This window comes from Stegostoma tigrinum, chromosome 47 (genome assembly GCF_030684315.1).
Source record: "Stegostoma tigrinum isolate sSteTig4 chromosome 47, sSteTig4.hap1, whole genome shotgun sequence".
In the NCBI taxonomy this organism is placed as follows: domain Eukaryota; kingdom Metazoa; phylum Chordata; class Chondrichthyes; order Orectolobiformes; family Stegostomatidae; genus Stegostoma; species Stegostoma tigrinum.
Window position 1 is genome coordinate 5,673,228 of NC_081400.1, and position 25,021 is coordinate 5,698,248.

At 48.0% G+C, this 25,021-nt stretch overlaps 1 protein-coding gene across 1 annotated transcript in view; it reads left to right on the forward strand.

Moving 5' to 3' along the window:
- The window catches only part of hormad1 (HORMA domain containing 1), a 49,329-nt gene that overhangs the window by 13,345 nt on the left and 10,963 nt on the right, over positions 1-25,021 (forward strand). The window contains exons 5-12 of the mRNA XM_059643033.1: positions 2,978-3,014; positions 8,001-8,021; positions 8,129-8,155; positions 9,618-9,685; positions 16,200-16,351; positions 19,989-20,233; positions 22,342-22,420; positions 22,523-22,596. Of these exons, the coding sequence (XP_059499016.1) occupies positions 2,978-3,014; positions 8,001-8,021; positions 8,129-8,155; positions 9,618-9,685; positions 16,200-16,351; positions 19,989-20,233; positions 22,342-22,420; positions 22,523-22,596 (703 nt within the window). The remainder of the gene's footprint in view (positions 1-2,977; positions 3,015-8,000; positions 8,022-8,128; positions 8,156-9,617; positions 9,686-16,199; positions 16,352-19,988; positions 20,234-22,341; positions 22,421-22,522; positions 22,597-25,021) is intronic.

Below are 25,021 nucleotides of genomic sequence, written 5' to 3' on the forward strand. Positions count from 1 at the left end.
TGGAGGGGGTGACAGAGATAGGAAGGGGATGTAGGGGGCTGGAGGGGGTGACAGAGATAGGGAGGGGGTGTTGGGGGCTGGAGGGGGTGACAGAGATAGGGAGGGGATGTAGGGGGCTGGAGGGGGTGACAGAGATAGGGAGGGGGTGTAGGGGGCTGGAGGGGGTGACAGAGATAGGGAGGGGGTGTAGGGGGCTGGAGGGGGTGACAGAAATAGGGAGGGGATGTAGGGGGATGGAGGGGGTGACATAGGGAGGGGGTGTATGGGGATGGAGGGGGTGACAGATAGGGAGGGGATGGAGGGGGTGCAGGGGTCTGGAGGGGGTAGCAGGGAGGGGGTGTAGAGGGATGGAGGGGGTGACAGAGATAGGGAACAAGTGTAGGGGAATGGAGGGAGAGACAGATAGGGAGGGGATGTAGGGGGCTGGAGGGGGTGACAGAGATAGGGAGGGGGTGTAGGGGGCTGGAGGGGGTGACAGAGATAGGGAGGGGGTGTAGGGGGCTGGAGGGGGTGTAGGGGGCTGGAGGGGGTGACAGAGATAGGGAGGGGGTGTAGGGGGCTGGAGGGGGTGACAGAGATAGGGAGGGGGTGTAGGGGGTGACAGAGATAGGGAGGGGGTGTAGGGGGCTGGAGGGGGTGACAGAAATAGGGAGGGGATGTAGGGGGATGGAGGGGGTGACAGATAGGGAGGGGGTGTATGGGGATGGAGGGGGTGACAGATAGGGAGGGGATGGAGGGGGTGCAGGGGTCTGGAGGGGGTAGCAGGGAGGGGGTGTAGAGGGATGGAGGGGGTGACAGAGATAGGGAACAAGTGTAGGGGAATGGAGGGAGAGACAGATAGGGAGGGGATGTAGGGGGCTGGAGGGGGTGACAGAGATAGGGAGGGGGTGTAGGGGGCTGGAGGGGGTGACAGAGATAGGGAGGGGGTGTAGGGGGCTGGAGGGGGTGTAGGGGGCTGGAGGGGGTGACAGAGATAGGGAGGGGGTGTAGGGGGCTGGAGGGGGTGACAGAGATAGGGAGGGGGTGTAGGGGGCTGGAGGGGGGTGACAGAGATAGGGAGGGGGTGTAGGGGGCTGGAGGGGGTGACAGAGATAGGGAGGGGGTGTAGGGGGATGGAGGGGGTGACAGAGATAGGGAGGGGGATAGGGGGATGGAAGGAGTGACAGATAGGGAGGGATGGAGGGGGTGCAGGGGGCTGGAGGGGCTAACAGGGAGGGGTTTAGAGGGATGGAGGGGGTGACAGAGATAGGGAACAAGCGTAGGGGAATGGAGGGAGAGACAGATAGGGAGGGGATGTAGCGGGGTGGAGAGGGTGACAGAGATAGGGAGGGAGTGTAGGGGGCTGGAGGGGGTGACAGAGATAGGGAGGGAGTGTAGGGGGCTGGAGGGGTGATAGGGATAGGGAGGGGGTGCAGGTGGGTGGGGGAGATGAGGCTGGAAGAGGTTACAGAGATGGTGTCAGGGGACTGGAGGCACTTACAGCAGTAGTGCAGGATGCAGGACATGGGGAAGTTATAGAAACATGGTGAGATAATAGGAGCTGGAGACCATTTTCGAGATAGGAAGAAATATGAAAAGTGACCCAGTTATTGGCCACCTGTCCCACCTAGTGAAAAGAGATGCAAGTTGTTGAAAATTTTCTCCTTGCAGTCCTAAGGAGAATGCAAGAATGTAAAAAATTTATATAATTGCAACAAATTAAACTGCAGGAGAGAAGGATGATTGGTGAAATGACAGTGATTGGTCAAACCGTCGTCATGGAGAAACCAATGGGGAACTCTTGACTCTGCAGTCTCCTGGGTAATCCCAATAAATTGCAGGGCCTGGACATATTACTTCAGTTATGCAGAGAGTGGGATCCCTTGGGTTATGAATGCATATCGCGTCTGGTGAACATTAATGAGCTCCATTCTGAGCTCAATCGATTATCTGAAATTGGTTGTTAATGTCACCACGGAAACCTGTCTCTCTTCAGCAAGCTTGTTTCTTGCAGTACCAAGTGACTGACCTATTTGCATTGCTGTCAAATGCAGTTAGATGACAGCAGTGAGTTGGGGACATCAAACTGAAGGTGCTATGTAAATAGAAATTGTTGTAATGCGGGAGTTAGGCATGTAGAGGGCCCGAACATCATGTAGCAGGGATTTGTAATTCCACTTCACTTTCCAAATGTGAAGGTTCACAGCCCCGACTGCTCTCTGAGCAAAGAACCTACCTCTGATGTCTCCCCATATCTACCTCCACTCATTTTAAAACTATGCCACCTCGTAATAGCTACCCCCACCCTCGGAGAAAGTCTCTGGCCGTCCACTCTATCTGTACCTCTGATCATTTCGTACACCTCTGTCAACTCACCTGTCATCCTCCATCCTTCGAAAGAGAAAAGCCCTAGCTGTCTCATCTTTTCCTCGTAAGATCTTCCCTTCATTCCAGGCAACATCCTGGTAAATCTCCTCTGCACCTTTTCCAACGCTTCCACATCTTTCCTGTAATGAGGCAACCAGAACTGGACACGATACTCTAGATGTGGCCGAACCAGGCTTTTGTATAGCCGGACCATAACTTCACGGCTCTTGAACTCAATCCCTCTGTTTCTGGAAACAGGCGATTCACGTGGAATTAAGCATGTCGTTCACGTCTGGTTGAGTGGTTGCTTTGTCTGCCTCCCCGTTCTCCCCACTGGGCCTTTTTCTGCCAGAGACGCCCTTTCCTCCAGGAAGGGTCAGCTCGCCTGCTTGAACTCCCCTGCTCGATGCCCTACCAACTCTCTGTGCCTCATTCCCAGGGGCACCACCAGCTGTTGGAGGTCCCACTACTTTGTCAGCATCTTGTGCGTAAATATTGCTGGTGTTGAGCAGAAATGGGGAGGTGGTCTTGAGTAAAATAAATGCGTGACTCCAGGAGATAGCCACCGAGTAACAGTTGGTTATTGTGACAGTGTGCAATATATATCTCATGATTGTTCTGTTTTGTGTAGGATGATGGGATGCTACGACGCTCTCCAGAAGAAGTATGTAAGTCATTCATGAATACTAGCTTTCTTGGGCCGAGGAAAAAGCCAGGGGAGCGACAGTAGAAATGATTGAGCTAGAAACTCCCCTTGCCATGCTTTGAAACACATGTACATGCTGTTCAGCGCACGCGCTAACGCACACTCAAAACAACAACAAAAGCACAAATTTACATTATGCCTTTCACGCAATAAAGCAACAATTTGAGCCCCAGCCACATGAAGACAGTTTTGGCATACTGACCATAAGCTTAAACAAAGGGATTAGTTTTAGGTGGCTTAGGGACGGAGAGGGAGAGATTTATAGCACTTAGCTCTCGAGGACAACCGTCAGTGCTTGGTTTGAGATAGTGTGCAAGAAACCAGGATTGGAAGAGAGCAGAGATCTGAAAGGGCTGGAAGCTGGTGGAGGTAGAGAGATTGGAAGAGATGCAGGGCCTGGAGGCGGTGATAGAGATAGGGATGAGGTACGGGGCCAGAGTATGTGACAGAGGTAGGGATGGGGTATAGGGGCCAGATGATGTGACACAGATAGGAGGTGTATGGGTTGCAGGAGGTGATAGAGGAGAGGGTGTAAGGGCTGGAGGAGGTGACAGCTAGGGAGGGTGAAGGAGGTAACTTGAGATAGGGAGGAGTGTAGGGACTGGAAAAGGTGACAGAGTTAGGGAAGGGGTGTAGGGGTTGGAGAAGGCCACAGAGATAGGTAGAGGGTGCAGGGGCCAGAGGATGTGACAGAGATAGGAGGTGTATGGGCTGGTGGAGGTGACAGAAGGAGAGGGTGAAAGGGCTGTAAAGAGGTGACAGATAGGGAGGGTGTAGGTGACTGAGGTAGAGAGGTATTATAGGGGGCCGGAAGAGGCGACAGAGATGGTGAGGGGTTGTAGGGGGCTGGAGGAGGTGACAGAGATGGGGGTATGGGCATGCCAGATTGAGAGCAAGAGTGAGAATTGTAACACTGAGCTGTTGCTGAAGTGGGAGCCGAAGAGGTGAGTGAGCACAGAATGGTGAGGTGGGACCAGTTACCTCAGACATAGGGTAAGATAGTTTGAGATGGCTTCAAGGTTAGAGACGCTGAGCAACCAGCCAGGAATGGTTCAGAATGGCCAAGTGTCGAGCTGACAAAGACATGGATGAGGTGTTTAGCAGTGGATGAGATGGGAAAGGGACTGTGCTATCCTGTGTATGGTGTGAGAAATCCTGGTAAAAGCAAACCAAACCCTTCCCTCACACGCAATGCAGTCACCCTGCTAAAGTGGTAAGAGCAAAACAGGGGAGGCAGAGAATACCTAGAGTATGGAAGCAGGCCATTCAGCTCACTGAGTCCACACCAACCCTCTGAAAAGCATCCCACTGAGGCCCACCCCACATTTCCCATGGCCTAATCCATCGAGCATGCACATCCCAGGCACTATGGGCCAATTTATCATGGCTAATCCAATTCATCTGCACATCTTTAGGCTGTGGAAAGAAACTGGAGATCCCAGAGGAAACCCATGCAAACATTCACCTGAACGTGGAATTGAACCTTGGTCCCTGGCGCTACGAGGCAGTCGTGCCAACCGCTGAGGCACTGTGCCACCCGTTAAGGCATGAGGCATTGGTTTGATTAGGGCAGTGTGAAGAGGAATGCCTCACTGTCCCACAAGAGGTGCCCTTATCAGAACACAAAATATTCTTGGGTGACTTGGCAGCTTCAGCGCTGAAGGGACATTCCCCCTCAAAAGGGAGATGGGACAAAGGGACTCAGTTTAAAAATAGCAGATCAATCATTTCGGACAGAGACGATGAGAGTTTCTTTCTCATGAATCTGTGGAACTCTCTTCCCCGGAGAGCTGGGTCATCAAATATGTTTAAGACAGGACTTGGTAGATTCTTGACCTGCTCCCAGTGTTCTGTCAGGGAAATGGGTGGAGGCCACATTCCATTTAGCAGTTGATCGTATCGAATGGCTGGAGTTGGCCCCAGTGGATGAATGACTCTTCCTACACCTCGTCGTAATTCAAGGAGGATCTTTTCAGGCAGTCCTAATCCAGGTAGGGTATTCCTACAGGCGCAGGAATATGAAGAGGCCATTCAGTCTCTGCTGAACAGCCATTGTATCTGACGGTAGCTTTTCATGGTCTTAAACTGCCAAATACCATGTGTGGTAAAATAATATGCATATGCGCCTCACTTTTCCTGACCTCAGGACATCGTCAGAGCTGACAAAGTGGGGCATTTATTTTCACTAACGTCCACTCAATGTTACAGTGTGTGCAGTAGTGAGATCCTACAAACAGCAATACGACAGTGACCCAGATTTAATTTTGTTTAATTTATTATTGTCACGTGCACAGAGATACGGTGGAAAATGTTATTTTATGTGCTAGCCAGACAAATCCTACCTTACATAAGTTCCTCGGGGTGATAGAACAGAATACAGCGTTATGGCTACAGAGGAGGCACAGAGAAAGATCAGCTCCAAAAATAAGAGGTCCATTCATAAATCTGATAACAGCAGGGAAGAAGCTGTTCTTGAATCTGTAGGTACGTATTCTGTCTGTTGCATCGTTTGCCTGAAGGAAGACGGTGGAAGAGATTATAACCAGGGTGGGAGGGATATTTGATTATGTTGGCTGCTTTCCTGAGGCAGCTTGAAGTGTAGACAGAGTCACTGGAAGGGAGGCTAGTTTGCATGGTGGACCGTGTTGTGTTCTCTGTAATTTCACGCGGGAGGGCAGAGCAATTGTCCTACCCAGCTGCGATGCATCCAGATAGGATGTTTTCTATGGCACGTCTGTAAAAATTGGTGAGAGTTTTTGTGGACATGCTGAACTTCCTTCGCCTCCTGAGGAGGTAGAGGCGTTGCTGTGCTCTCTTGACTGTAGCATTGATGTGGATGGACCAGGACAGTTTGTTGGTGATATTTACTCCTAGCTGTTGCCCATCTTCATCTCGGTTCCATTGATACAGGCAGAGTGCCCTCCGTCTGCTTCCTGAAGTCGGTGACCAGCTTCTTTATTTTGCTGATGTTGAGGGAGAGATTTAGTCTTAACACCGTGCCACTAAGCTGTCTATCTCTTTCCCATACGCTGTCTCGGCGTTGTTTCAGATCCGACGCACAACAACAGTGTCATCAGCAAATTTGTAAATTGAGTTAGAGCTGAATTTGGCCACAGTCATGAGTGTATAAGGAGTACAGTAAGGGGGCTGAGCATGCAGCCTCACAGTACACCAGCTTTGAGGATTACTGTGGAGAAGATGTTGTTCTACACCCTTTCTGATTATAGCCTGTGGGTCAGGAAATCAAGGATACAGAGGGGGGAGCAGAGCTCTAGATCTCCAGTTTGGAGATGAGTTTTTTTGGAATTATGGTGTTGAAGGCTGAACTAAAATCAATAAAGAGGAACCTGACATAGGCATCCTTGTCACCCAGATGTTCCAGGGATGAGTGTACGACCAGGGAAATGGCGCCTGCCATGGATCTGTTGTGACAGTAGGTGAATTGTTGTGGTTCAGGGCAATCTGAGAGGCTGGAGTTGATGTGTGCCATGACTTACTTCTCGAAGTACTTCATAACGATGGATGTCAGAGCCACTGGGTGGTAGCCATTAAGGCACGCTGCCTGCTTTTTCTTTGGCACCGGGATAGTGGTCATTTTCTCGAAGCAAGTGGGACCCTCACATCGTAGTAAGGAGAGATTGAAGATGTCTGCAGATGCTCATCAGCTGGTCTGTACAGGATCAGAGTGCACGGTCGGGGATTCATTTGGGCCGCTCACTTTCCAAGGGTTCATCCTGAAGAAGGCCGATTTGACAACTGCGGTGGTGACTGTGGGTACCTGGCATCATTTCACTGATCTTCTGTTCAAAATGAGCATGGAATGCATTGAGGTGATCGGGGAGCCATGCATTGTTGTCAGCAATTGTACTAGACTTTGCTTCGTAGCCCGTTATATTGTGTAAGCCTTGTCACAGTCAGCATGTGTCTGTGTGGTTAGTCTGGGACTCTAGTTCAGTCTGGTATTGTTTCTTGGTCTCCCTGATGGCTTTGCGAAGATTGTACCTAGATTTCCTGTGAAGCTCAGGGCCCCCCAACTTGAACCCCTCAGACCTGGACTTCAGTAGGGAGTGTGTTAGTGACTGGAATGAGGTCAATCAGTGGGACCTCTTAGAATCTGAGTTCCCTGGTTGGACCAGATTAACAGCCCCAATCAGGAAGCCCTGGCAGACAGACTATAAAGGAGAGGAGTGCCACAGATGCTGACAGTCTGGTAGCTGACTCTGAAGAGGTATAACCAAAGTCAAGGACTGTTCATGAGGAAATAAAGAGTGAGTTGATGTTAGGATATCAGCCTCTGTGGAGTTATTTCAGATCGGATCTCGTGGTTCATCTGTGGTTTCTGGTTAGGGACCATTCGGATTAATTTCTTTGGCACGCAGCCCTCTGCACCCTTACCAATGAAGTCTCTGGCATGCTCGCGGTGGTTAGCCGCTGAGTTCTTGAATATGGATCAGTTCACCAAGACTGAGCGGTCACGCAGGAGCTTGTCCGTTACTTCAGATCAGCACTTTACGACTGTCTGTACTAGACCCTCTTTGCCTCAGTTTCGGCTTTTCAACCTGGGGAAGGAGCATGGCCTCACGGCCTGTGGACTGATTCCAGTTGGGGAGTTAAATCTTGGCGTGCTCCTTTGCTGTGAGCGTTTGTGACCCTTGGGAGCATTTTGAACCATCTAAGAGGACCGCCACGGAAGCTGTTTTCAAACAAGACAACAATTCCCTCAATCCGGGCGCTGGGAATGCCAGGCTTCGGAAGTCAGGCTCCCACTGTCTGAAGCTAGGGCTCTACCTGCTGGGCTGTAGGACTGACACATTGAAACAAAGGCATTTGGCGTGAGTGAGGCAAAATATATTAAATTAAAAGTTTAATTTTTATGTAATAATGCATTATTAGCAGCTACGGAAATATTTACTCCGATTAAAACTATGTTCTACCTTCCTTTTAACAGCTGCGAATGCTGATTTTAGCCGTGAGTATTTTGTTGGCATTATCTTTGTTTCGAAACACCTGACTTCCACTCGCTGGTCTGTGACCAAGGGTTTGCTTATGCCTTTGCGTGTTTGCTTTGATCCACAGATCTACACAAATGAGGAAGATCCTCAGGTAATTTCGGAATACTATTCGTTAGCGTATTCACAGTGGGGAAACCAAACCTATATTGAAGATCTGGCTCCAGTACACAATTTCACTTGTACATTCATTTTTGGTGTCCACTGCTAAAGGGTTTCCAGTGTTTTCCATCTTCTTCCTTCTCACTTTTCCTATTTGACTTGAGCTTCCCTTCTGTGGTTTTCTGTCTCTACTTCCATTCACTCACTGCAACCCTTCTCCTTCTCTATGTTTCATGTTCTTCTTCCTTTTTGCATCCTCCTCTCATTTCCTCCCCCTTTCTGCTTGCATTTCTCATCCCGTCTGCCTGCAGTTTCCCGCCTTCTCTTGCTCACGCCCTCGTTGCTTGATTCCCTCCCCCATCCTTCTCTTTCTTTCGAGTAAATTCATCTTCTGCTCAGTTTAGGACTCAAACGTGGCTGCAGGGTTTCTATAAGGTCTGTGCGAGGTGTTCCAGGCCTCAAGGAGTTCCCGCTCCGGCTACGGCAACATTGACTCAGAGGATTCCTTATTTCAGGCTCAGCTGCCTTACTGCCCGGGTCGAGAGTCCAGGCTCCAGGCCTACCGTGCTTTAGGCACGGAAGAGTCCCAATCCATACTGCTGCCTCCGCCCCACCGACACCACTCAGACCTTGAAGATCAAGGAAGAAAGAAAGATGAAATGGAGACAGAGAAAAGAATGCCACTAACCTAGAGCGAAGACGCTCAAAAGCCCAAATACTGCCCACTGTGCCAGTGCTACCATGTTGAACTATCTTTCCTTTCTCCGTGTCTGAACGCATTTATTTGTACTACGTTTCTCTGCCGTTCTCACCTGCACAGTTGTTCCTTTGTTGTCATAGAAATTCAGAGCATGGGGAGGCCATTTAGCCAATTGTGTCTGCTGGAACATTAGAACAGACCGTGGCTTGTGATATGCCTAAGCACCATTTCTCCCCATTGTCCCCACATCCCATTGTTTCCCTTGGAGCAGCACAAGTTGAGAGGGGACCTGATAAAGGTAGATAAGGTCTTGAGAGGCATAGGAGGGCGCTGTTTCTCTTGGTTGAGGGGTTACTAAGTGGAGGCATGGATTTAAGGTAACGTTCAGAGAAGTATTTTCCCTCAGAGGCTGGTGGAATTTTGAATCTCATTGCCTGGCTGAGTCAGAAACCCTCCTAACATTGAAGCACTAGTTAGGTATTCACTTGCGTTACCGTAACTTCTAAGGTTATAAGCCAAAAAGAGGATTAATGTCGTCAGATAGCTGGTGCGGACACGATGGGCTGAATACCCTCCTCTGTGCTGTACCGCCACTGTCAGTCTATGAGATGTCACGTTCCCAAACGGCTGGCGTTTCTTCCATTCTGAACTGGCAGGGCGCTGGGGGAAGATAAATTTGCATCTTCAGTTGCACCACACTCCGTGGAGGGGAACGTGAATGCCTATTGTTTACCACCCAGTGCTTTCGTTCCAGACAATCACGGAGTGTTACCAGTTTAAGTTCAAGTACCTGACGAGTGGGCCCACCATGGACTTCGCAAGGTAGGCTTCCACCTCCAGCTTCCTGTCTCTGGTTAACGGGGCGGGTTGTTTTGCTTTGTCTATGCGCGAGTGTTTAGTTACGTAATGGGACGTCGTGTTGAAGTTGTGTGGGGCATTAGCGAGGCCTCTTCAAAGTCCAGTTCTGGTCGCACACTTATAGGAAGGATATCATTAAGCTGGAGTGTTTCAGAACAGATTTACCAGGATGTTGCCGGGTGAGGGAAGGTTTGAGTTGTAAAGAAAGTCTGGATAGGCTGGGATTTTTTTCACTGGAGCGTCGGAGGGTGACAGGCAATCTGGTTGAAGTTTATAAAATAATGAAGGGTATAGATAGGGTTAATGGTAGATGTCTTTCCCCTAGGGTGGGGAATTTCAAGACTAGGGGGAACATTTTCAAGGTAAGAGGAGAGATATTTAAAAAAAACTCGAGGCAAATATTTTACACCGAGGATGGTTTATGTGTGGAACAAACTCCCTGAGGAAGTGGTCGGTATGGGAGAATTACGACTTAGAAAAGACATTTGGATATTTACATGAATAGGAAAATTTTGGAGGAATATGAGCCGGGAGTAGGCAGGTGGGACTAGTTTAGTTTGGGATTATGTTTGACTTGGACTGATGGACTGAAGGGTCTGTCTCGGTGCTGTATGACTCCAAGACTCCAAGATGTGCTGATACTACTGCTCCCTCAGGCAGTCTGAGTCACTCAGGTAAATATATGCTTTTGACGTATTGAGGAAGCAGCATGTCACTTTGCCTAAGTGGGCAAGTTCACATTTTTTCCATTCCATGCCAAGACTTTGGCCCCTTTACTGCACCCCTTTGCAGGCTGTCTCTTCCTCTTGCCTTTCCAACCTATCTTTGGCAAATTTAGCTGTGATGCATTTAGCCCTTGCATCTGTGTCATTGACGTGACTGGAAATAGTGGAGGCCCCTACACTGATCCATGTGGTATTGATGGTCGGTCCCTGATGTGCAAATGTCCAACTTACGAATATGATTCCATACATGGTGGTCATCTTAGAGACCTGACCTTTGGACATTTCCTGTACTCCTTTTCACTTCCCTGCATTGTGTTCCGACTTGCGTACAATTCAACTTGCATAATGCAACCCACTCACAATCCGGGATCTGCCTCTGTTATGATCCCAGCTGACATTGTTAAGGGACGAGACGGATCCCCGACTAAAATCTGGCTTGATTGCTCACGTTTTGTTTTGTTCTTTTTAAATTTGTTCCTGAGATGCGGGTGATGTTGGCCAAAATGTCCATCCCCAATTGCCCCGAGTTAAGATTTTAAAAACATTGCTAGAGGTTAGAGCCACTTGTAAACCAGGCTTTTCCAAAGGTTGTTATTTAATGAGATGACAATCAGCAACATGGTTCAGTGTTTGCACGTGGCTCGCTTTTATTCCAGATTTTTATTGAATCCCCCGAATTTTGCCAGAGTGGGATTGAACCCATGACCCCAGAACATTAACCAGGGATTCTGGATTCCTATTCAATGAGGTTACCACAACACTGCCACCTCCCCATGATTTAGTGAGGGGTCCTTCACTGCACTCATTTTGTTTTAACAATAAAGCAGATGTTTATGGCACGAAAGAAATCAAAGATAAATCCTTTACATGTTACACAGCTTGAAAGGTTTTGAAACATGATAGAACCCAATCTATCCAAACACCATTAGTTTTGTTACAAAGCGGAGGTCAATCCACCCACCCCCAGCTCCCCGTAACTAAAACCAAAACACCCAGAGAGGCTCAGTCTACTCTGTAATCTGTTAAAAGAAACGTGAAAAATGGCATGACCTACTTCTCACCCTCAAGCTGCTATAAAGGAGAAGTTAAATGAAATGAGCTCCTGACAGTCACTCTATAATCAACAAGTAACAATTTATTTATCTAACTCTAACAGTGAACAAATTAACAGAACTACTGACAAACCGAACATTTTCCCCTCAACTACTCACTGTTCTCAAATGAAACAGAAGTCTAATGGTAATCTGTTCCAATGAGTACGACTCCCACTTATATAAACCAAATTAATAAATAAAACATGGAACTTCCTGTCTCAAAATTACAGCCAGGATAAGCCTGCTAGCATGTTGTGTTCCTTCTCTGTTGTTCTTCAGTCAGGAACACATTTCTTCATCAAATTCCTGTGTCAGGAATATTAGCTAAGAGTACTGCTGCACCTTGAACCAAATGTTGGTTTTCTGAGCACTTAGAGAATTCTAAGAGAGCCAGTGGGGTTGTTAACTCTAACAGATGGTAGTTGCTGTCTTACCAATTTTCAAATACCCTGTTCTTCTATACCCTTGATGACTTATCAGTTTCTTACAATAGGATTGGCCCTAGGTGGTCAAAACCATCAGATTTAAATTTGATGAATTTATTTAAATCATTTAAATCTGATGAAGGGTCTAGGCCCGAAACGTCAGCTTTTGTGCTCCTGAGATGCTGCTTGGCCTGCTGTGTTCATCCAGCCTCACATTTTATTATCTTAGATTTAAATTTGATTGGTTTTTAGTTTTTAAATTCCTGTTTTAAATTAATTAGTTGATTCAAACTGGTTGCCTTAGTAACAAAACAAGACGACTGCCTGGGTTGCTAACCATACAGCCTTTTGATACAAATGTTTCGTTCAGGAATTCTCTGTTCCTACTGCTGCTCGCAGACTTTTTTAAAATCTCTAAGCCTAGAAAAAGCACATCATTTCTTAAAGGGACCACACACACTTCCCCCTATCATTTTGCAAACAAATTCTAAAGTCCTACCTTCTAATCCACAAGTACTCTACCCAACTTCGCAACAGTTTCTAGTACTATATTACCTGAGAGAGTTCATTTCTCTATCACTTCTATAGCGGACCGGAGACTCCCGAGTAGAGTGGGACAGTAGTTGGACTGGGGACCAGTGCAGGCACTCAGCACCTTGTTAGCCCAGGCAGACCATATGTGGAAGCCTCCCGCGCTGATCTGCTGCGGGCCCTTTATGGACAGTCTGCAGTGCTTATCTTTTTAAGCATGTTCTCATTTTTCTAACTTATACTATGAACAAATGTAAGGTAATGCAGAGATAACACTGTGGAGCTGGCCAGGCAGCATCAGAGGAGCAGGAAAGCTGACGTTTTGGATCAGGACCCTGCTTCAGAAATCGGGGAGGATGAAGGGAGCTCCAAAATAAATAGCGAGAGGAGGGGCATGGCTGGTGAAGGTAGGTGGGATGGTGATAGGTGATTGCAGGTAGGCAGTGGTGGGGATTGGTCAGTGAGGTCGGAGGGGTGGGTAGGTGGGAGAGAAGATAGACAGGTTGTGTCAGGTCAAGGAGGCTGGGATGAAAGGGAGGGGTGGTCACGGGATGAGGCCGGGCGTAGGGAGTTTTTGAAACTGGTAAAGTCCACATTGAGACCATTGGGTTGTGGGCTCCCAAAGTAATGTAACTCTTTTTTGTCTTTGTTTCTCCCCTTTGTTTCTACATTTTGTATCTAAGAATTGTACCTAGGTATTTTGTACATAAGATGGCGCCATATGGAGTGACATTTAAACTCTTCACTCCTGTACACCTGTACTTCGGTACTTGTGTACCTGTGACAATGAAAGATATTCTATATTCTAGCTGTTAACAAAAAGTGCTGGCGATCACAGCGGGTTAGGGCAGCATGCGTGGAGGGAGAGCAAGCCAACATTTCGAGTCTAGATTACTCTTCTTTTGAGCTGCTGCGTCTGCAGTAATTTTCTCCTACCTTAATTTAAGATTTTTGTTCAGCTCCTCCTTTGAGACCTTGATAGCCTTGATTATTCGCACAGCTAAGAGCTCAGACTTTCTGATCTTGGAAGAACCACTTCAGGGTTCTAACCAAACACTATGTAATCTATTTCTTAACCTTTCAAAACTAACTCTTTTTTTTCTCTGGGAGAAACTGTTTTGTACATGTTACCTCAAGCAGGGCTTCTGTGGATTCAAAACAGCAACTTTCCAAGCTATGGGTTTCCCTTAAACAAAAAAAAACTATTTGAAACACTTTGGTGTTTGCTGGAAAAGTACCCAGTATCAGCCATGGATCAATCGCTATCTCATGCTGGTTCAAAGAGAATCATGGCTCCAGCAAGTTAATCATTAAACCCCTCACACATATAGACTAAAACCCAAATGTCGCGGCTTCCAAATGCAGACTCTGAAATAAATGATAGTTTATACACAACACACCTTAGATTGTACACTCTACTAATGATAGCCTGCTAAATGAAAAAGACCATTTACCCCTACTCTCTGCTGACTATTAGCCTACCCAGTCCTTTAACCATGCCAATGTATTCCCTGTCGCATCTTGTGCCGTGATCATCAAATGCCTTTGCAAATCCAAGGCAAGTACATCAGGTAGTGAGGAAAGCAAATGGCATGATCTCCTTCAAAGCGAGAGGATTTGAGTATTGGAGTAGGGATGTCTTGTTGCAGTTATCCAGGGCCTTGATGAGGCCACAGGTTGAGTATTGTGTGCAGTTTTTGATCTGAGGAAGGACATTCTTGCTGTTGAGGGAGTCCAGCAAACGTTCACCAGACTGATTCCTGGGATGGCAGGACTGACACCTGAGGAAAGACTGGATCGACTGGGCTTGTACTCGCTGTAATTTAGAAGAATAGGTGCACAGGCGGATTTCGTAGAAACATATAAAATCCTGATGGGACTGCATAGGCTAGATGTGGGAAGAACAGTCCCACTGTTGGGGAACTCCAGAACTAGATGGTCACAGTCTAAGAATAAGGGGTAAACCATTCAAGACTGAGATGAGGAATTTCCTCACTCGGAGAGCTGTGAACCTGTGGGATTCTCTCCCACAAGAAGCTGCTGGGGCCAGATCGTTAGTAAATTCAAGAGGGTGCTGGACCTGGCCCTGCAGCTAAAGGGATCGAGGGGTGTGGAGAGAAAGCAGGAGCGGGATACTGAGATTATATGATCAGCTGTGATCATATTGAATAGTAGCACAAGTTCAAAGGGCTGAATGGCCTACTTCTTCATCAATTTTCTATGTTTGACCCTTCTTGATCACATGATTTAGCCTACTATAACCTCTGTAACAATGGACTCCAGTGATTACTCTATATCAGACTTTAGGCTAGCTATCCTATAGTTTCCTGTTTCCTCTCCCTCCCTACTTGAATAAAGATGTTATATTGACTCTCTTACAATCCGTTGATTCCTGACTGCTGTCTGAAATGGCCTTCGCTGATGTATTCCAGAAGGTAACTCAAATAGAGACAGGGATGAGCAGCATAGCGTTTCTCACAGCAATGCCCACGTCCCGTAAAAGAAGAAAAACAACTTGTGACTTGTCTGATTTGCTTCTCGCTTAACAACCATAAATTGATGTTGAAGAACCCAAATTCTAATAACATTGACGGCAGGTCTTTTCTGATTGAGCAGGAAGCTTGAACCGTCAGAGTTATTGGAGAGGGCTCCCACATTGTTGGAACTTCAGTGGTTTCTACAGGCCACTTCAGTGAGTGAAGAGGGCATTGATAGGCAGTGTCTTTACAGGGTTGGTTTTGCAGTCTAGCTTTGTGGATTCACCCCTACACACACACACACACACACACACACACACACACACACACACAGTCTCTCTCATGCACATTCTCACATACACACACAGTCTCTCTCATACACATTCTCACATGCACACACACAGACACACACAACACACACACACACACACACACACAGTCTCTCTCATGCACATTCTCACATGCACACACACACACACACACAAAAGAAACACACACATGAAACACAGTCTCCTCTCACAATCAATATCAAACAAAACCTTACCCTGAATCCCAGAAAGAGATGTTGTGGATAGGTGACCATGAGCTCAGTCCAAGGTGCCATTTTTTTAATAGTAAGATCTTAAGGAAGGAATAAGAGACATGGAGAAGTTTAGGGAGGGATTTCCAGAACTCAGAGCGCCAGGCATCTGAAGACATAGCTGAAAATGACACGATGGAAATCATAGGTACTCCAGCTAAGAATGAAATGGTGCAAATGCCTGTATTCCTGATGTTGAAGATGATAGCCTTGTTTGACACAATCCCTGCGAGTTCCCGCCCCCGCCCCTGCCCAGCTCACCAGCTTAGTGTGTGGTGTAAATCTCACAGTCTCGCCTTTAGGTTTCCTGCTTTGTGTGAAACTGTCATTTTTAACTCCAATCAATTCACCACACACAATTTTATTTTCACCAAACCATGGCGACTCTGCCTGATTCCAGTGAGATTTTCTAAGGGCCCCTACATGCGAGGTCACCTGCTTAAGACAGGGATGAAGAGAAGTTTTTCTGTCAGTGATTCTGTGAAATCCTGCTCCCAAGCGAGCGGTCATTGCTTATTTCTCAGGCTGAGGCAGATGATCGAGTCAAAGGGGCCTCGGGGCAGTAGGGGGAGAATGCAGAGCAGGCTTCGAGGGGCTGAACAGCCTGCTCCACTTTCATCGTATTACCTTGTATGTGTTTCTGCAGCAACAACAAGAAGATCAGCACCACCATGAGCTGTTCAGACACGAAGAAAGCCAGCATCTTGCTCATTCGCAAGCTCTACGTTCTGATGCAGAGCCTGGGGCCCCTTCCTAATGATATCTGCCTCAAAATGAAGCTGTCTTATTATGACGAAGGTAACACTGTGTCGCCGTGTGCATGTTTACCTCTTTCCTCCATCACCCCCACGCACCCCCCCCCCACCAAAAAACCAGTGGCTTGCCTTGTGATGTTAGTAATGATGAGACTTTCTAATCTCCTATCAGCATCACTACAGCAACAGCGCCCATGAACAGGAATGCAGTCCGCCTTTTCAGACTGGTGGCTGTGACCCAATGCTGTGCCACAAGGATCGGTGCTAGGTCCCGTACTTTCTGTCATTTATTTAAAAGATTTGGATGTAAGCATAAGAGGTGCGGTTAGTAAGTTTTCAGATAACACCAAAATTGGGGGTGTAGTGGGCAGCAAAGAAGGGTACCTCAGAGTAAAATGGGACCTTGATCAGATGGGCCAATGGGCCGAGGTGTGGCAGATGGGGTTTAATTTAAATAAATGTGAGGTGCTGCACTGTGGGGAAAGGCAAACCAGGGCAGGACTTATACACTTTATCGTAATGCCCTGGGGAGTGTTGCTGATCAAAGAGACCTTGGGCGGCAGGTTCAAAGTTCCTTGAAAGTGGAGTCGCAGGCAGAAGGTGTTTGGTACACTTGCCTTTATTGGTCAGTGCGTTGAGTCTCGGAGTTGGGAGGGTCATGTTGTGGCTGTACAGGCCACTTTTGGAATAATGTGTGCAATTCTGGTCTCCCTGCTATAAGAAGGATGTTGTGAAACTTGAAAGGGTCAGAAAAGATTAAGAGGATGTTGAAGGGTTTGAGCCACAGGGCGAGGCTGAGTAGGATGGGGCTATTTTCCTTGGAGTGTCGGAGGCTGAGGGGTGACCTTATAGAGGTTTATAAAATTAGAAGGGGCATGGGTAGGGTGAATAGACAAGGTCTTTTCCCTCCAGGGTGGGAGAGTCCAAAACTGGAGGGGCATAGGTTTAAGATGAGAGGGTAAAGATTTAAAAGGGACCTGAGGGGAAACTTTTTCGCACAGAGGGTGGTGCGTGTATGGAACAAGTACCAGAGGAAGTGGTGGAGGCTGGTACAATTACAGCATTTAAAAGGCATCGGGATGGGTACGCGAATAGGAAGGGTTTAGAGGGATATGGGCCAAGTGCTGACAAGTGGGACAAGATTAATTTAGGATGTCTGGCACGGATGAGTTATACTAAAGTTGTTTCCGCGCTGTATAGCTCTAAGTGTACACAATAACAATTTATCATGGCTGATTGGCAGTAGCATAGTGTATTGCAACAATAATCTCCAGAATACGCAGAATAAACACAGCAAGGCTGCGTGCCAGCATTACTCACTGTGGTTCAGTTTTTTTGTTGATGCCCTGCACTCTCAAGGGTAGCTGCAAAACCCTTCATGAATCATGAGATAACACGGTGTGGAGCTGGAGAAACACAGCAGGCCAAGCAGCATCAGAGGAGCAGGAAAGCTGACATTTCTGAAGAAGGGATCTGACCTGAAATGTCAGCGTTCCTGCTCCACTGCTGCTGGGCCTGTTCGTCCAGCTCTACACCTTGTTATCTCAGATTCTCCAGCATCTGCAGTTCCCACTCTCTCATGAATCATGAGTTCTGCTGCCGGCCACAGCATTGTGTCCATATCGCTTTAGGAAGGTTGCCAAGGCCTCCATTGTAATAGGGTGCACAACGTGAGATAGAGGTGAAACTAGGAACGGGAGAGGCCATTCAGCCCCATCAAGCATGTCCTGCCATTCAGACTGTCGAGCCCGTTCTGCCATTCACTTGGTTCATGGCCATTCTGGGGCCTATCTGCATAGACTCTCCTTTAGTTCAAACCCTTTAATACCTGTGCCCAACAGAAATGTCACAATGTAGACTGGGGTGGACACAAGTCAAAACTCACAGAACACCAGGTTATGGTCCAACAGATTTATTGTCTGGAGCAATGTATCTCTCAAGACCCCGCAGACTCCTTGACCAGTGTTCACAATATTAGTTTACCCAGGCACCTTAGCATGTATCAGGGAAGGAAAACACAGCACGTGTCTGCAGTCAGTGAACCAGCTCGCAACTGTATTTGAAGACGACAAATGTTAAGAGTTAAATGTTACACTTGTAACAACTCTATTGCTAACTCTCTGATTCTTTAGAAGCTTGAAATGCATCCCAGATACTGGTAACTTTGCTGATCTGACAAATTGTTCAGTCCATTCCTGTCCTTACAGGTTGATTCTTTCTCTCTCTCTCTCTCTCTCTCTGGTCAGAAGGCGAGCTGATCCAGTCATTGCTGTACCATGACATCCCTCTCAGTAGTGCTGGAGAGTAGGTGGGTCCTGCATCCTGCCAGGCCGGGTTCTTATACCCTTCTGTTTACCTTCTGGAACTTTCCAAGGACTTGACAAAATCAGAGGTATCGAACGAATCGGCGTTATCACCTCGGAATGCTGCTAATAGCTCCGGATGGCTTGCTTGATAGTGACTGCTTTGGCACTTCTGCTGTTGGGGCCTGGATGTCTGCCCCAAGCACCTAGTGTTGTTTATTTGTCATGAAGGGTTAAATTGCCCGTTCACACTTCCTGATGTGTTCTGGTGCTTATCTGGCTTCAGTTGTCAGAGCTTGGTTCTTGCAAGGACTTGCCTCTGTGTCTATCTTGGCTCAGGCATTCCCAGCATACATTGCATTTTGGCCAATTTTGATGCCTGGTTTATTTCAGTTGCTGTACCTGTATTTCTAGCCTCCCTTCTTAATGATTTTTATTTCACCTGAGCAGTCACAGGCTGCTACAGCTTTATTTGGAATCACAAGCTTTTGGACCTTGACGAAGGAGCAACACTGTTGGACTATAATAAAAACAGAAGTTGCTGGAAAAGCTCAGCAGGTCTGGCAGCTTCTGTGAAGAAAAGAATCAGAGTTAACATTTCGGGTCTGGTGACCCTTCCTCAGAACTGGAAGTATAAATGTCGGACTATAATCTGGTGTTTTGTGACTTCTAACAAAAATGTATCTATCTCAGATTTAAAATTAATAAGTGATCCAGCATCTACTGCCACTTGTAGAACAGAATTCCAAACATGGACCAGCCAATGCTTCCTGATATTGGTCTGGCTCTATTTCTCAGAATGTGTCCCCGAGTTCTAGAATCAGCCAACCCATGAAAATAATTTCTGTGCTCTGCTTTTTCCGGTTAAAGATCTTGGAAGACTTCAATCAGGTCACTGTTAACCTTCCAAGTTCTAGAGAAAACAGGCCTAATTTGTATAATCTCTTCTCTTTTTAACCTAACCCTCACATGGCGCTTCTTTGTGTTGGGAGTTTATTGACTTGCTGAGTCTCACAGCTCTCGTCCAGCAATCCCAGGCTGCTCCCTATTTGAGCGCGCTCCAGGACAACCTATTTCTCATAATGTCGCCAATCTCCATAATGACTGCTAATCCAGTCTGGGGTCCTGGGTTCAAATCCCACATGGCAATAGGACCACCTGTTTCTCATAATGTCACCAACGACATGAGGTCACCTCAGTTCAAGGGGAAGGATTCAACTGAGGTGTTCAAAATCATGAGGGGGTTTCGATCGAGTGAGTAAGGGGAGACTGATTCCACTGGCAGGAAGGGACACGGATTGAAGAGAATCAGCAAAAGAGCTGGCATTACAGAGATGTGACGATTGCTCGTTTTCACCCATTGTGTTCTTTGTCCAGTGACTCCGCCAGACTACCAGCCTCCTGGCTTTAAAGAGGGCACCATGGATAACATGATGTTCGAGGGGGAGCCCGTCTTCCTGAGCGTGGGTGAGGTAGCCACTCCATTCCATGTCCTGAGGGTAAAGGTCACAACAGACAGTGATCGCATGGAGCAAATTGACAAAGAACCACTGAAGGAGGATGAGGACAGCCCTGCTGGCCAGGCCGTGGAATTGGATCCCAACGAGCAAGTGGAAATTAACGTAAGAGATGCCTGGCTCTGTAGTTACTCTCTCCTCACGGGTGGATCTCCAGGTGACAGAGTTTCTGTCAAATGTAAGGTGGGGGAGGCGATGGACTAGTGGTATTATCACTGGACTGCTAATCCAGTCTGGGGTCCTGGGTTCAAATCCCACATGGCAGATGGTGGAATTTGAATTCAATAAAATATCTGAAATTAAGACACTAATGATGACCACAAATCCATTGTTGGAAAAACCCATCTGGTTCACTAATGTCCTTTAGGGAAGGAAAGTGCCATCCTTAACTGGTCTGGCCTACGTGTGACTCCAGTCCCACAGCAATGTATCAGAGATAATGGGAACTGCAGATGCTGGAGATTCCAAGATAATAAAATGTGAGGCTGGATGAACACAGCAGGCCAAGCAGCATCTCAAGATGCTGCTTGGCCTGCTGTGTTCATCCAGCCTCACATTTTATTACCCACAGCAATGTGGTTGACTCTCAACTGCCCTCTGGGCAATTGGGGATGGGAAATAAATATTGCAGAGCCAGGATCACCCCTCATTCCATGAATAAGTTTTGTTTTAAAATGCCTCAGCTTTCCTCCAGCATGTATGAGTCTCTGGTCTGAAACCTCCCAGACATGACCAACATAGAACAGTACAGTAATTAAATTAAACTAATCCCTTCTCCCTGCCCTTGGCACATATCCCTGCAGTCCTTGCAAATCCATGTGCTTATCTAAATGCCCCTTAAACACCCCTGTCCTATCAGCCTCCACCACCACCCCTGGCAGTGCGTTCCAGACTATTACAACTCCCTGTGTAAAATAACGTGCCCCTCATTTCTCCTTTGAACCTTCTCCCTCCCAACTTAAATCCTTGCCCCCTAGTATTAGACATTTCAACTCTCTGCCTCTCATAATTTTATACACTTCTGTCAGGTCTTCCCCTCAGCCTCCAGAGAAAACAGTCCATGTTTTTCTAGCCTCCCCTTATAGCTCACCCCCTCTAATCCAGGTTGCATCCTGGTAAACCTCTTCTGCACCCTCTCCAAAGCTTCCGCATCCTTCCTGTAGTAGGATATCCAGAATTGAATGCAACACACAATGAACATTAGCTCATCCCAGATTCTGCTGGCTCCATATCCACACTTCCAAGTGAGCCCCTTTCACTTCTCACCCGGGTAAAGGGGCAGTTACTATGAACTTATCATTCTTCTGTTGCTCTCTCCTATTTGTTTACTCAGCTCTTTCCTTAAATGCATCTTTACAATGTGCCTTGACCGCTCCCTGCCAGAGTGAGTCGTGTATTCTCTCCCATTCTTTATGGGACCAAGTCCCCCATTCTCCCGCACTCCCCGTGGGACAGAATCCCACAATCTACCCCCACTCCCCGAGGAAGTGAGTCCCCCAATCTTGCCCCCCCCCAACTCCCTGCAGGAGCAAGACCCCCATCAGTCCCCGTGGGAGTGAGTCCCCCATTCTCCCCCCCTACCCCACACCACTACCCACAGGAGCGAGTTCCCCCATTCTCCCCCCCCCACCCCACACCACTACCCACAGGAGCGAATCCCCCATTCTCCACCCCCCCCCACACCACTACCCACAGGAGCGAGTTCCCCCATTCTCCCCCCCCACCCCATGCCACTACCCACAGGAGCGAATCCCCCATTCTCCACCCCCCCCCACACCACACCCCACAGGAGCGAGTCCCCCATTCTCCCCCCCCACCACCACACCACTCCCTGCAGGAGCAAGTCCCCACCATTCTTCCCGCCACCCCCACACTCCCCATGGGAATGCATTCCCCCTTCTCCCCCTGTTGCCATGGGAGCGAGTCTCAAATTCTCCCCACAACTCCCCTCAAGTCTTCCAACCTGCCCAGTTCCAACCCGGAGGAGACCCACGCAGACACGGGGAGAATGTGCAAATCCCACACTGATAGTTTCCCCAAGATGGATTGGAACCTGGGTCCCTGGCCCCATGGGGCTGTAGTGCTAACCACTGAGCCGCTGTAACCATCAATATTTGAGGTCGTGTTCAATGTCGTTCATTGCTGTCTGCACTTGGCTTGTACGTTGCCTTCTCTCTCCATTTGATACTATTCCTGTTGCGCTTTGATCACAGGACTCTTTGCCGGCCGAAAGTCCGACCATTTCCCAGGTGATTGTTCCCGGAAATGGTAAGGCCGATGGGCAAAATGCAGGTAGGCCCTGTCCTTAAGCAAGCCGCAAGGCTCAGATGTGTACGTTTCTCCCCACACACCCCATGGAGTGATTGCTCAGACACTTTCCCACTGTGTTTGCAGAAGCAAAGAAATCGCCAGAAGTTGAGAAGACTGTGGACAAGTCAAGCCCCAAGAACAACAGCCCTGCTTCAGCGGTAAGTGTTGTTGCCTCCCGCGGCTGCAGGAGCCAGATCGAGGACCACTGTCTTTGATCATGTTTTTCTGCTTTCCTGTTCACACACCTCTTCTCCCTGATCACTGCATCAGCCCTGTTACACCACTGCCAGATGCCCCACTTGCCTCCTACCCCACTCTGCAACATCTTCATTAAGCGCCCTGCAGGCATCGTGCCTCATTACGCAGAACCAAGAGAGTCATGAGGCCATCCCTTACTTTTCACCACTCCTGGTGAGCCATGGCGGCGACTGTCTAGGTGAAGTTTGCACATTCCCCCATCGTGTCTGCATGGGGTTCCCTCTGGGTGCTCTGGTTTCCTCCCACAGTCCAAAGATATGCAGGTTAGGGTGGATTGGCCGTGCTAAATTGCCCTGTAGTGCCCAGGGATGTGCGGGTTAGGGTGGATTGGCTGTGATAAATTATCCCGTAGTGCCCAGGGATGTGCGGGTTAGGGTGGATTGGCCATGAGAAATGCAGGGTTACAAGGATAAGGTAGGGGTGGGACTGGTTGGGATGCTGTTTATAGGATCACTGTGGTCTTGACTTTATCTGAATGGCCTGCTTCCACATTGTGGGGATTCTCTGAATCTGGTGACTGTGGATGGCAGCCTAGGAAGTGAAAACCCCATGTTATTGGCACACCGCACTCCTCCTTGATTTGGAGGACAGCCAACATTGTTTCATCACCTTTCCCTGGCACCCTGCCAACCTGAACTGGGCTGACCATAGGGATCGGGTCCAGGGCTTACTTGGTTAATGTAGCTGAATCGTGCTGACTTACAGAGCCAAATGCCTAGGATGCCTTTTGACTCTGGTGACAGGACCAGTGAGGTGTGGAGCCAGGTTTAGCCTGGAGGATCCCACCCCTCCCATGGTGTCAAAATGATATAGGCTCAAGACTCCAGAGACCTAGGGAAGAAAAGTCCAGGCTGATCCTCCCGGTGATGGAACAGATCAGGTCAGCGAGGTTAATTGATGACGCTTTGTCATTTCAGTGCGTTTTATTCACGCTTCGGAGGGACTGCTGTATTGTCCACAATCTGTCTCCTGAAAGGGCGACAAATGGATGGACACGATTGGGCAGGAGAGCAACTCAGCAACCCTTACTCTCTCAAAGATTGTCCATGTCCACTTCGGGGCTTGTCCATAAAGATTCTTACCAAGTTTTATAGATAGAACATAGAACAATACAGCGCAGAACAGGCCCTTTGGCCCTCAATGTTGCGCCAAACTGTGAACTAATCTAAGCCCCTCCCCCTACACTATCCCATCATTATCCATATGCTTATCCAAGGACTGTTTAAATGCTCCTAATGTGGCTGAGTTCACTACATTGGCAGGCAGGGCGTTCCACGCCCTTACCACTCTCTGAGTAAAGAACCTGCCTCTGACATCTGTCTTAAATCTATCACCCCTCAATTTGTAGCTATACCCCCTCGTACAAGCCGACGTCATCATCCTCGGAAAAATACTCTCACTGTCCACCCTATCTAATCCACAGATCGTCTTGTATGTCTGTATTAAATCCCCTCTTAGCCTTCTTCTCTCCAATGAGAACAGACCCAAGTCCCTCAGCCTTTCTTCATAGGGCCTGCGCTCCAGACCAGGCAACATCCTGGTAAATCTTCTCTGCACCTTTTCCAGTGCTTCCACACCCTTCCTTGTAATGGGGCGACCAGAACTGCACGCAATATTCCAAGTGAGGCTGCACTAGTGTTTTGTACAGTTGCAGCATGACATCATGGCTCCGGGACTCAATCCCTCTACCAATAAAACCTAACACCCCGTAAGCCTTCTTAACAGCACTATCAGCCTGGGTGGCACCTTTCAGGGATCTATGTAAATGGACACCAAGATCCCTCTGCACATCTACACTACCAAGGATCTTTCCATTGACCCGGTATTCTGCCTTCCTATTATTCCTCCCTAAGTGAATCACCTCACATTTATCCGCATTCAACTCCATTTGCCACCTTTCGGCCCAATTCTGCAGTTTATCCAAGTCTCCCTGTAACCTGCTACATTCTCCCACACTCTCCACCACTCCACCGACTTTAGTGTCATCTGCAAACTTACTAACCCATCCACCTATGCCTGCGTCCAAGTCATTTATAAAAATGACAAACAGCAGTGGTCCCAAAACAGATCCTTGAGGCACACCACGAGTAACCAGACTCCAGGCTAAATATTTTCTATCAACCACGACTCGTTGCCTTCTTACAGAAAGCCAGTTTCCAATCCAAACTGCTAAATCTCCCTCAATCCTGTGCCTCCGTATTTTCTCCAATAGCCTACCATGTGGAACCTTATCGAAGGCTTTACTGAAGTCCACGTACACCACGTCAACTGCCCGACCCTCATCCACATGCTTGGTCACCTTCTCAAAAAACTCAATGAGGTTTG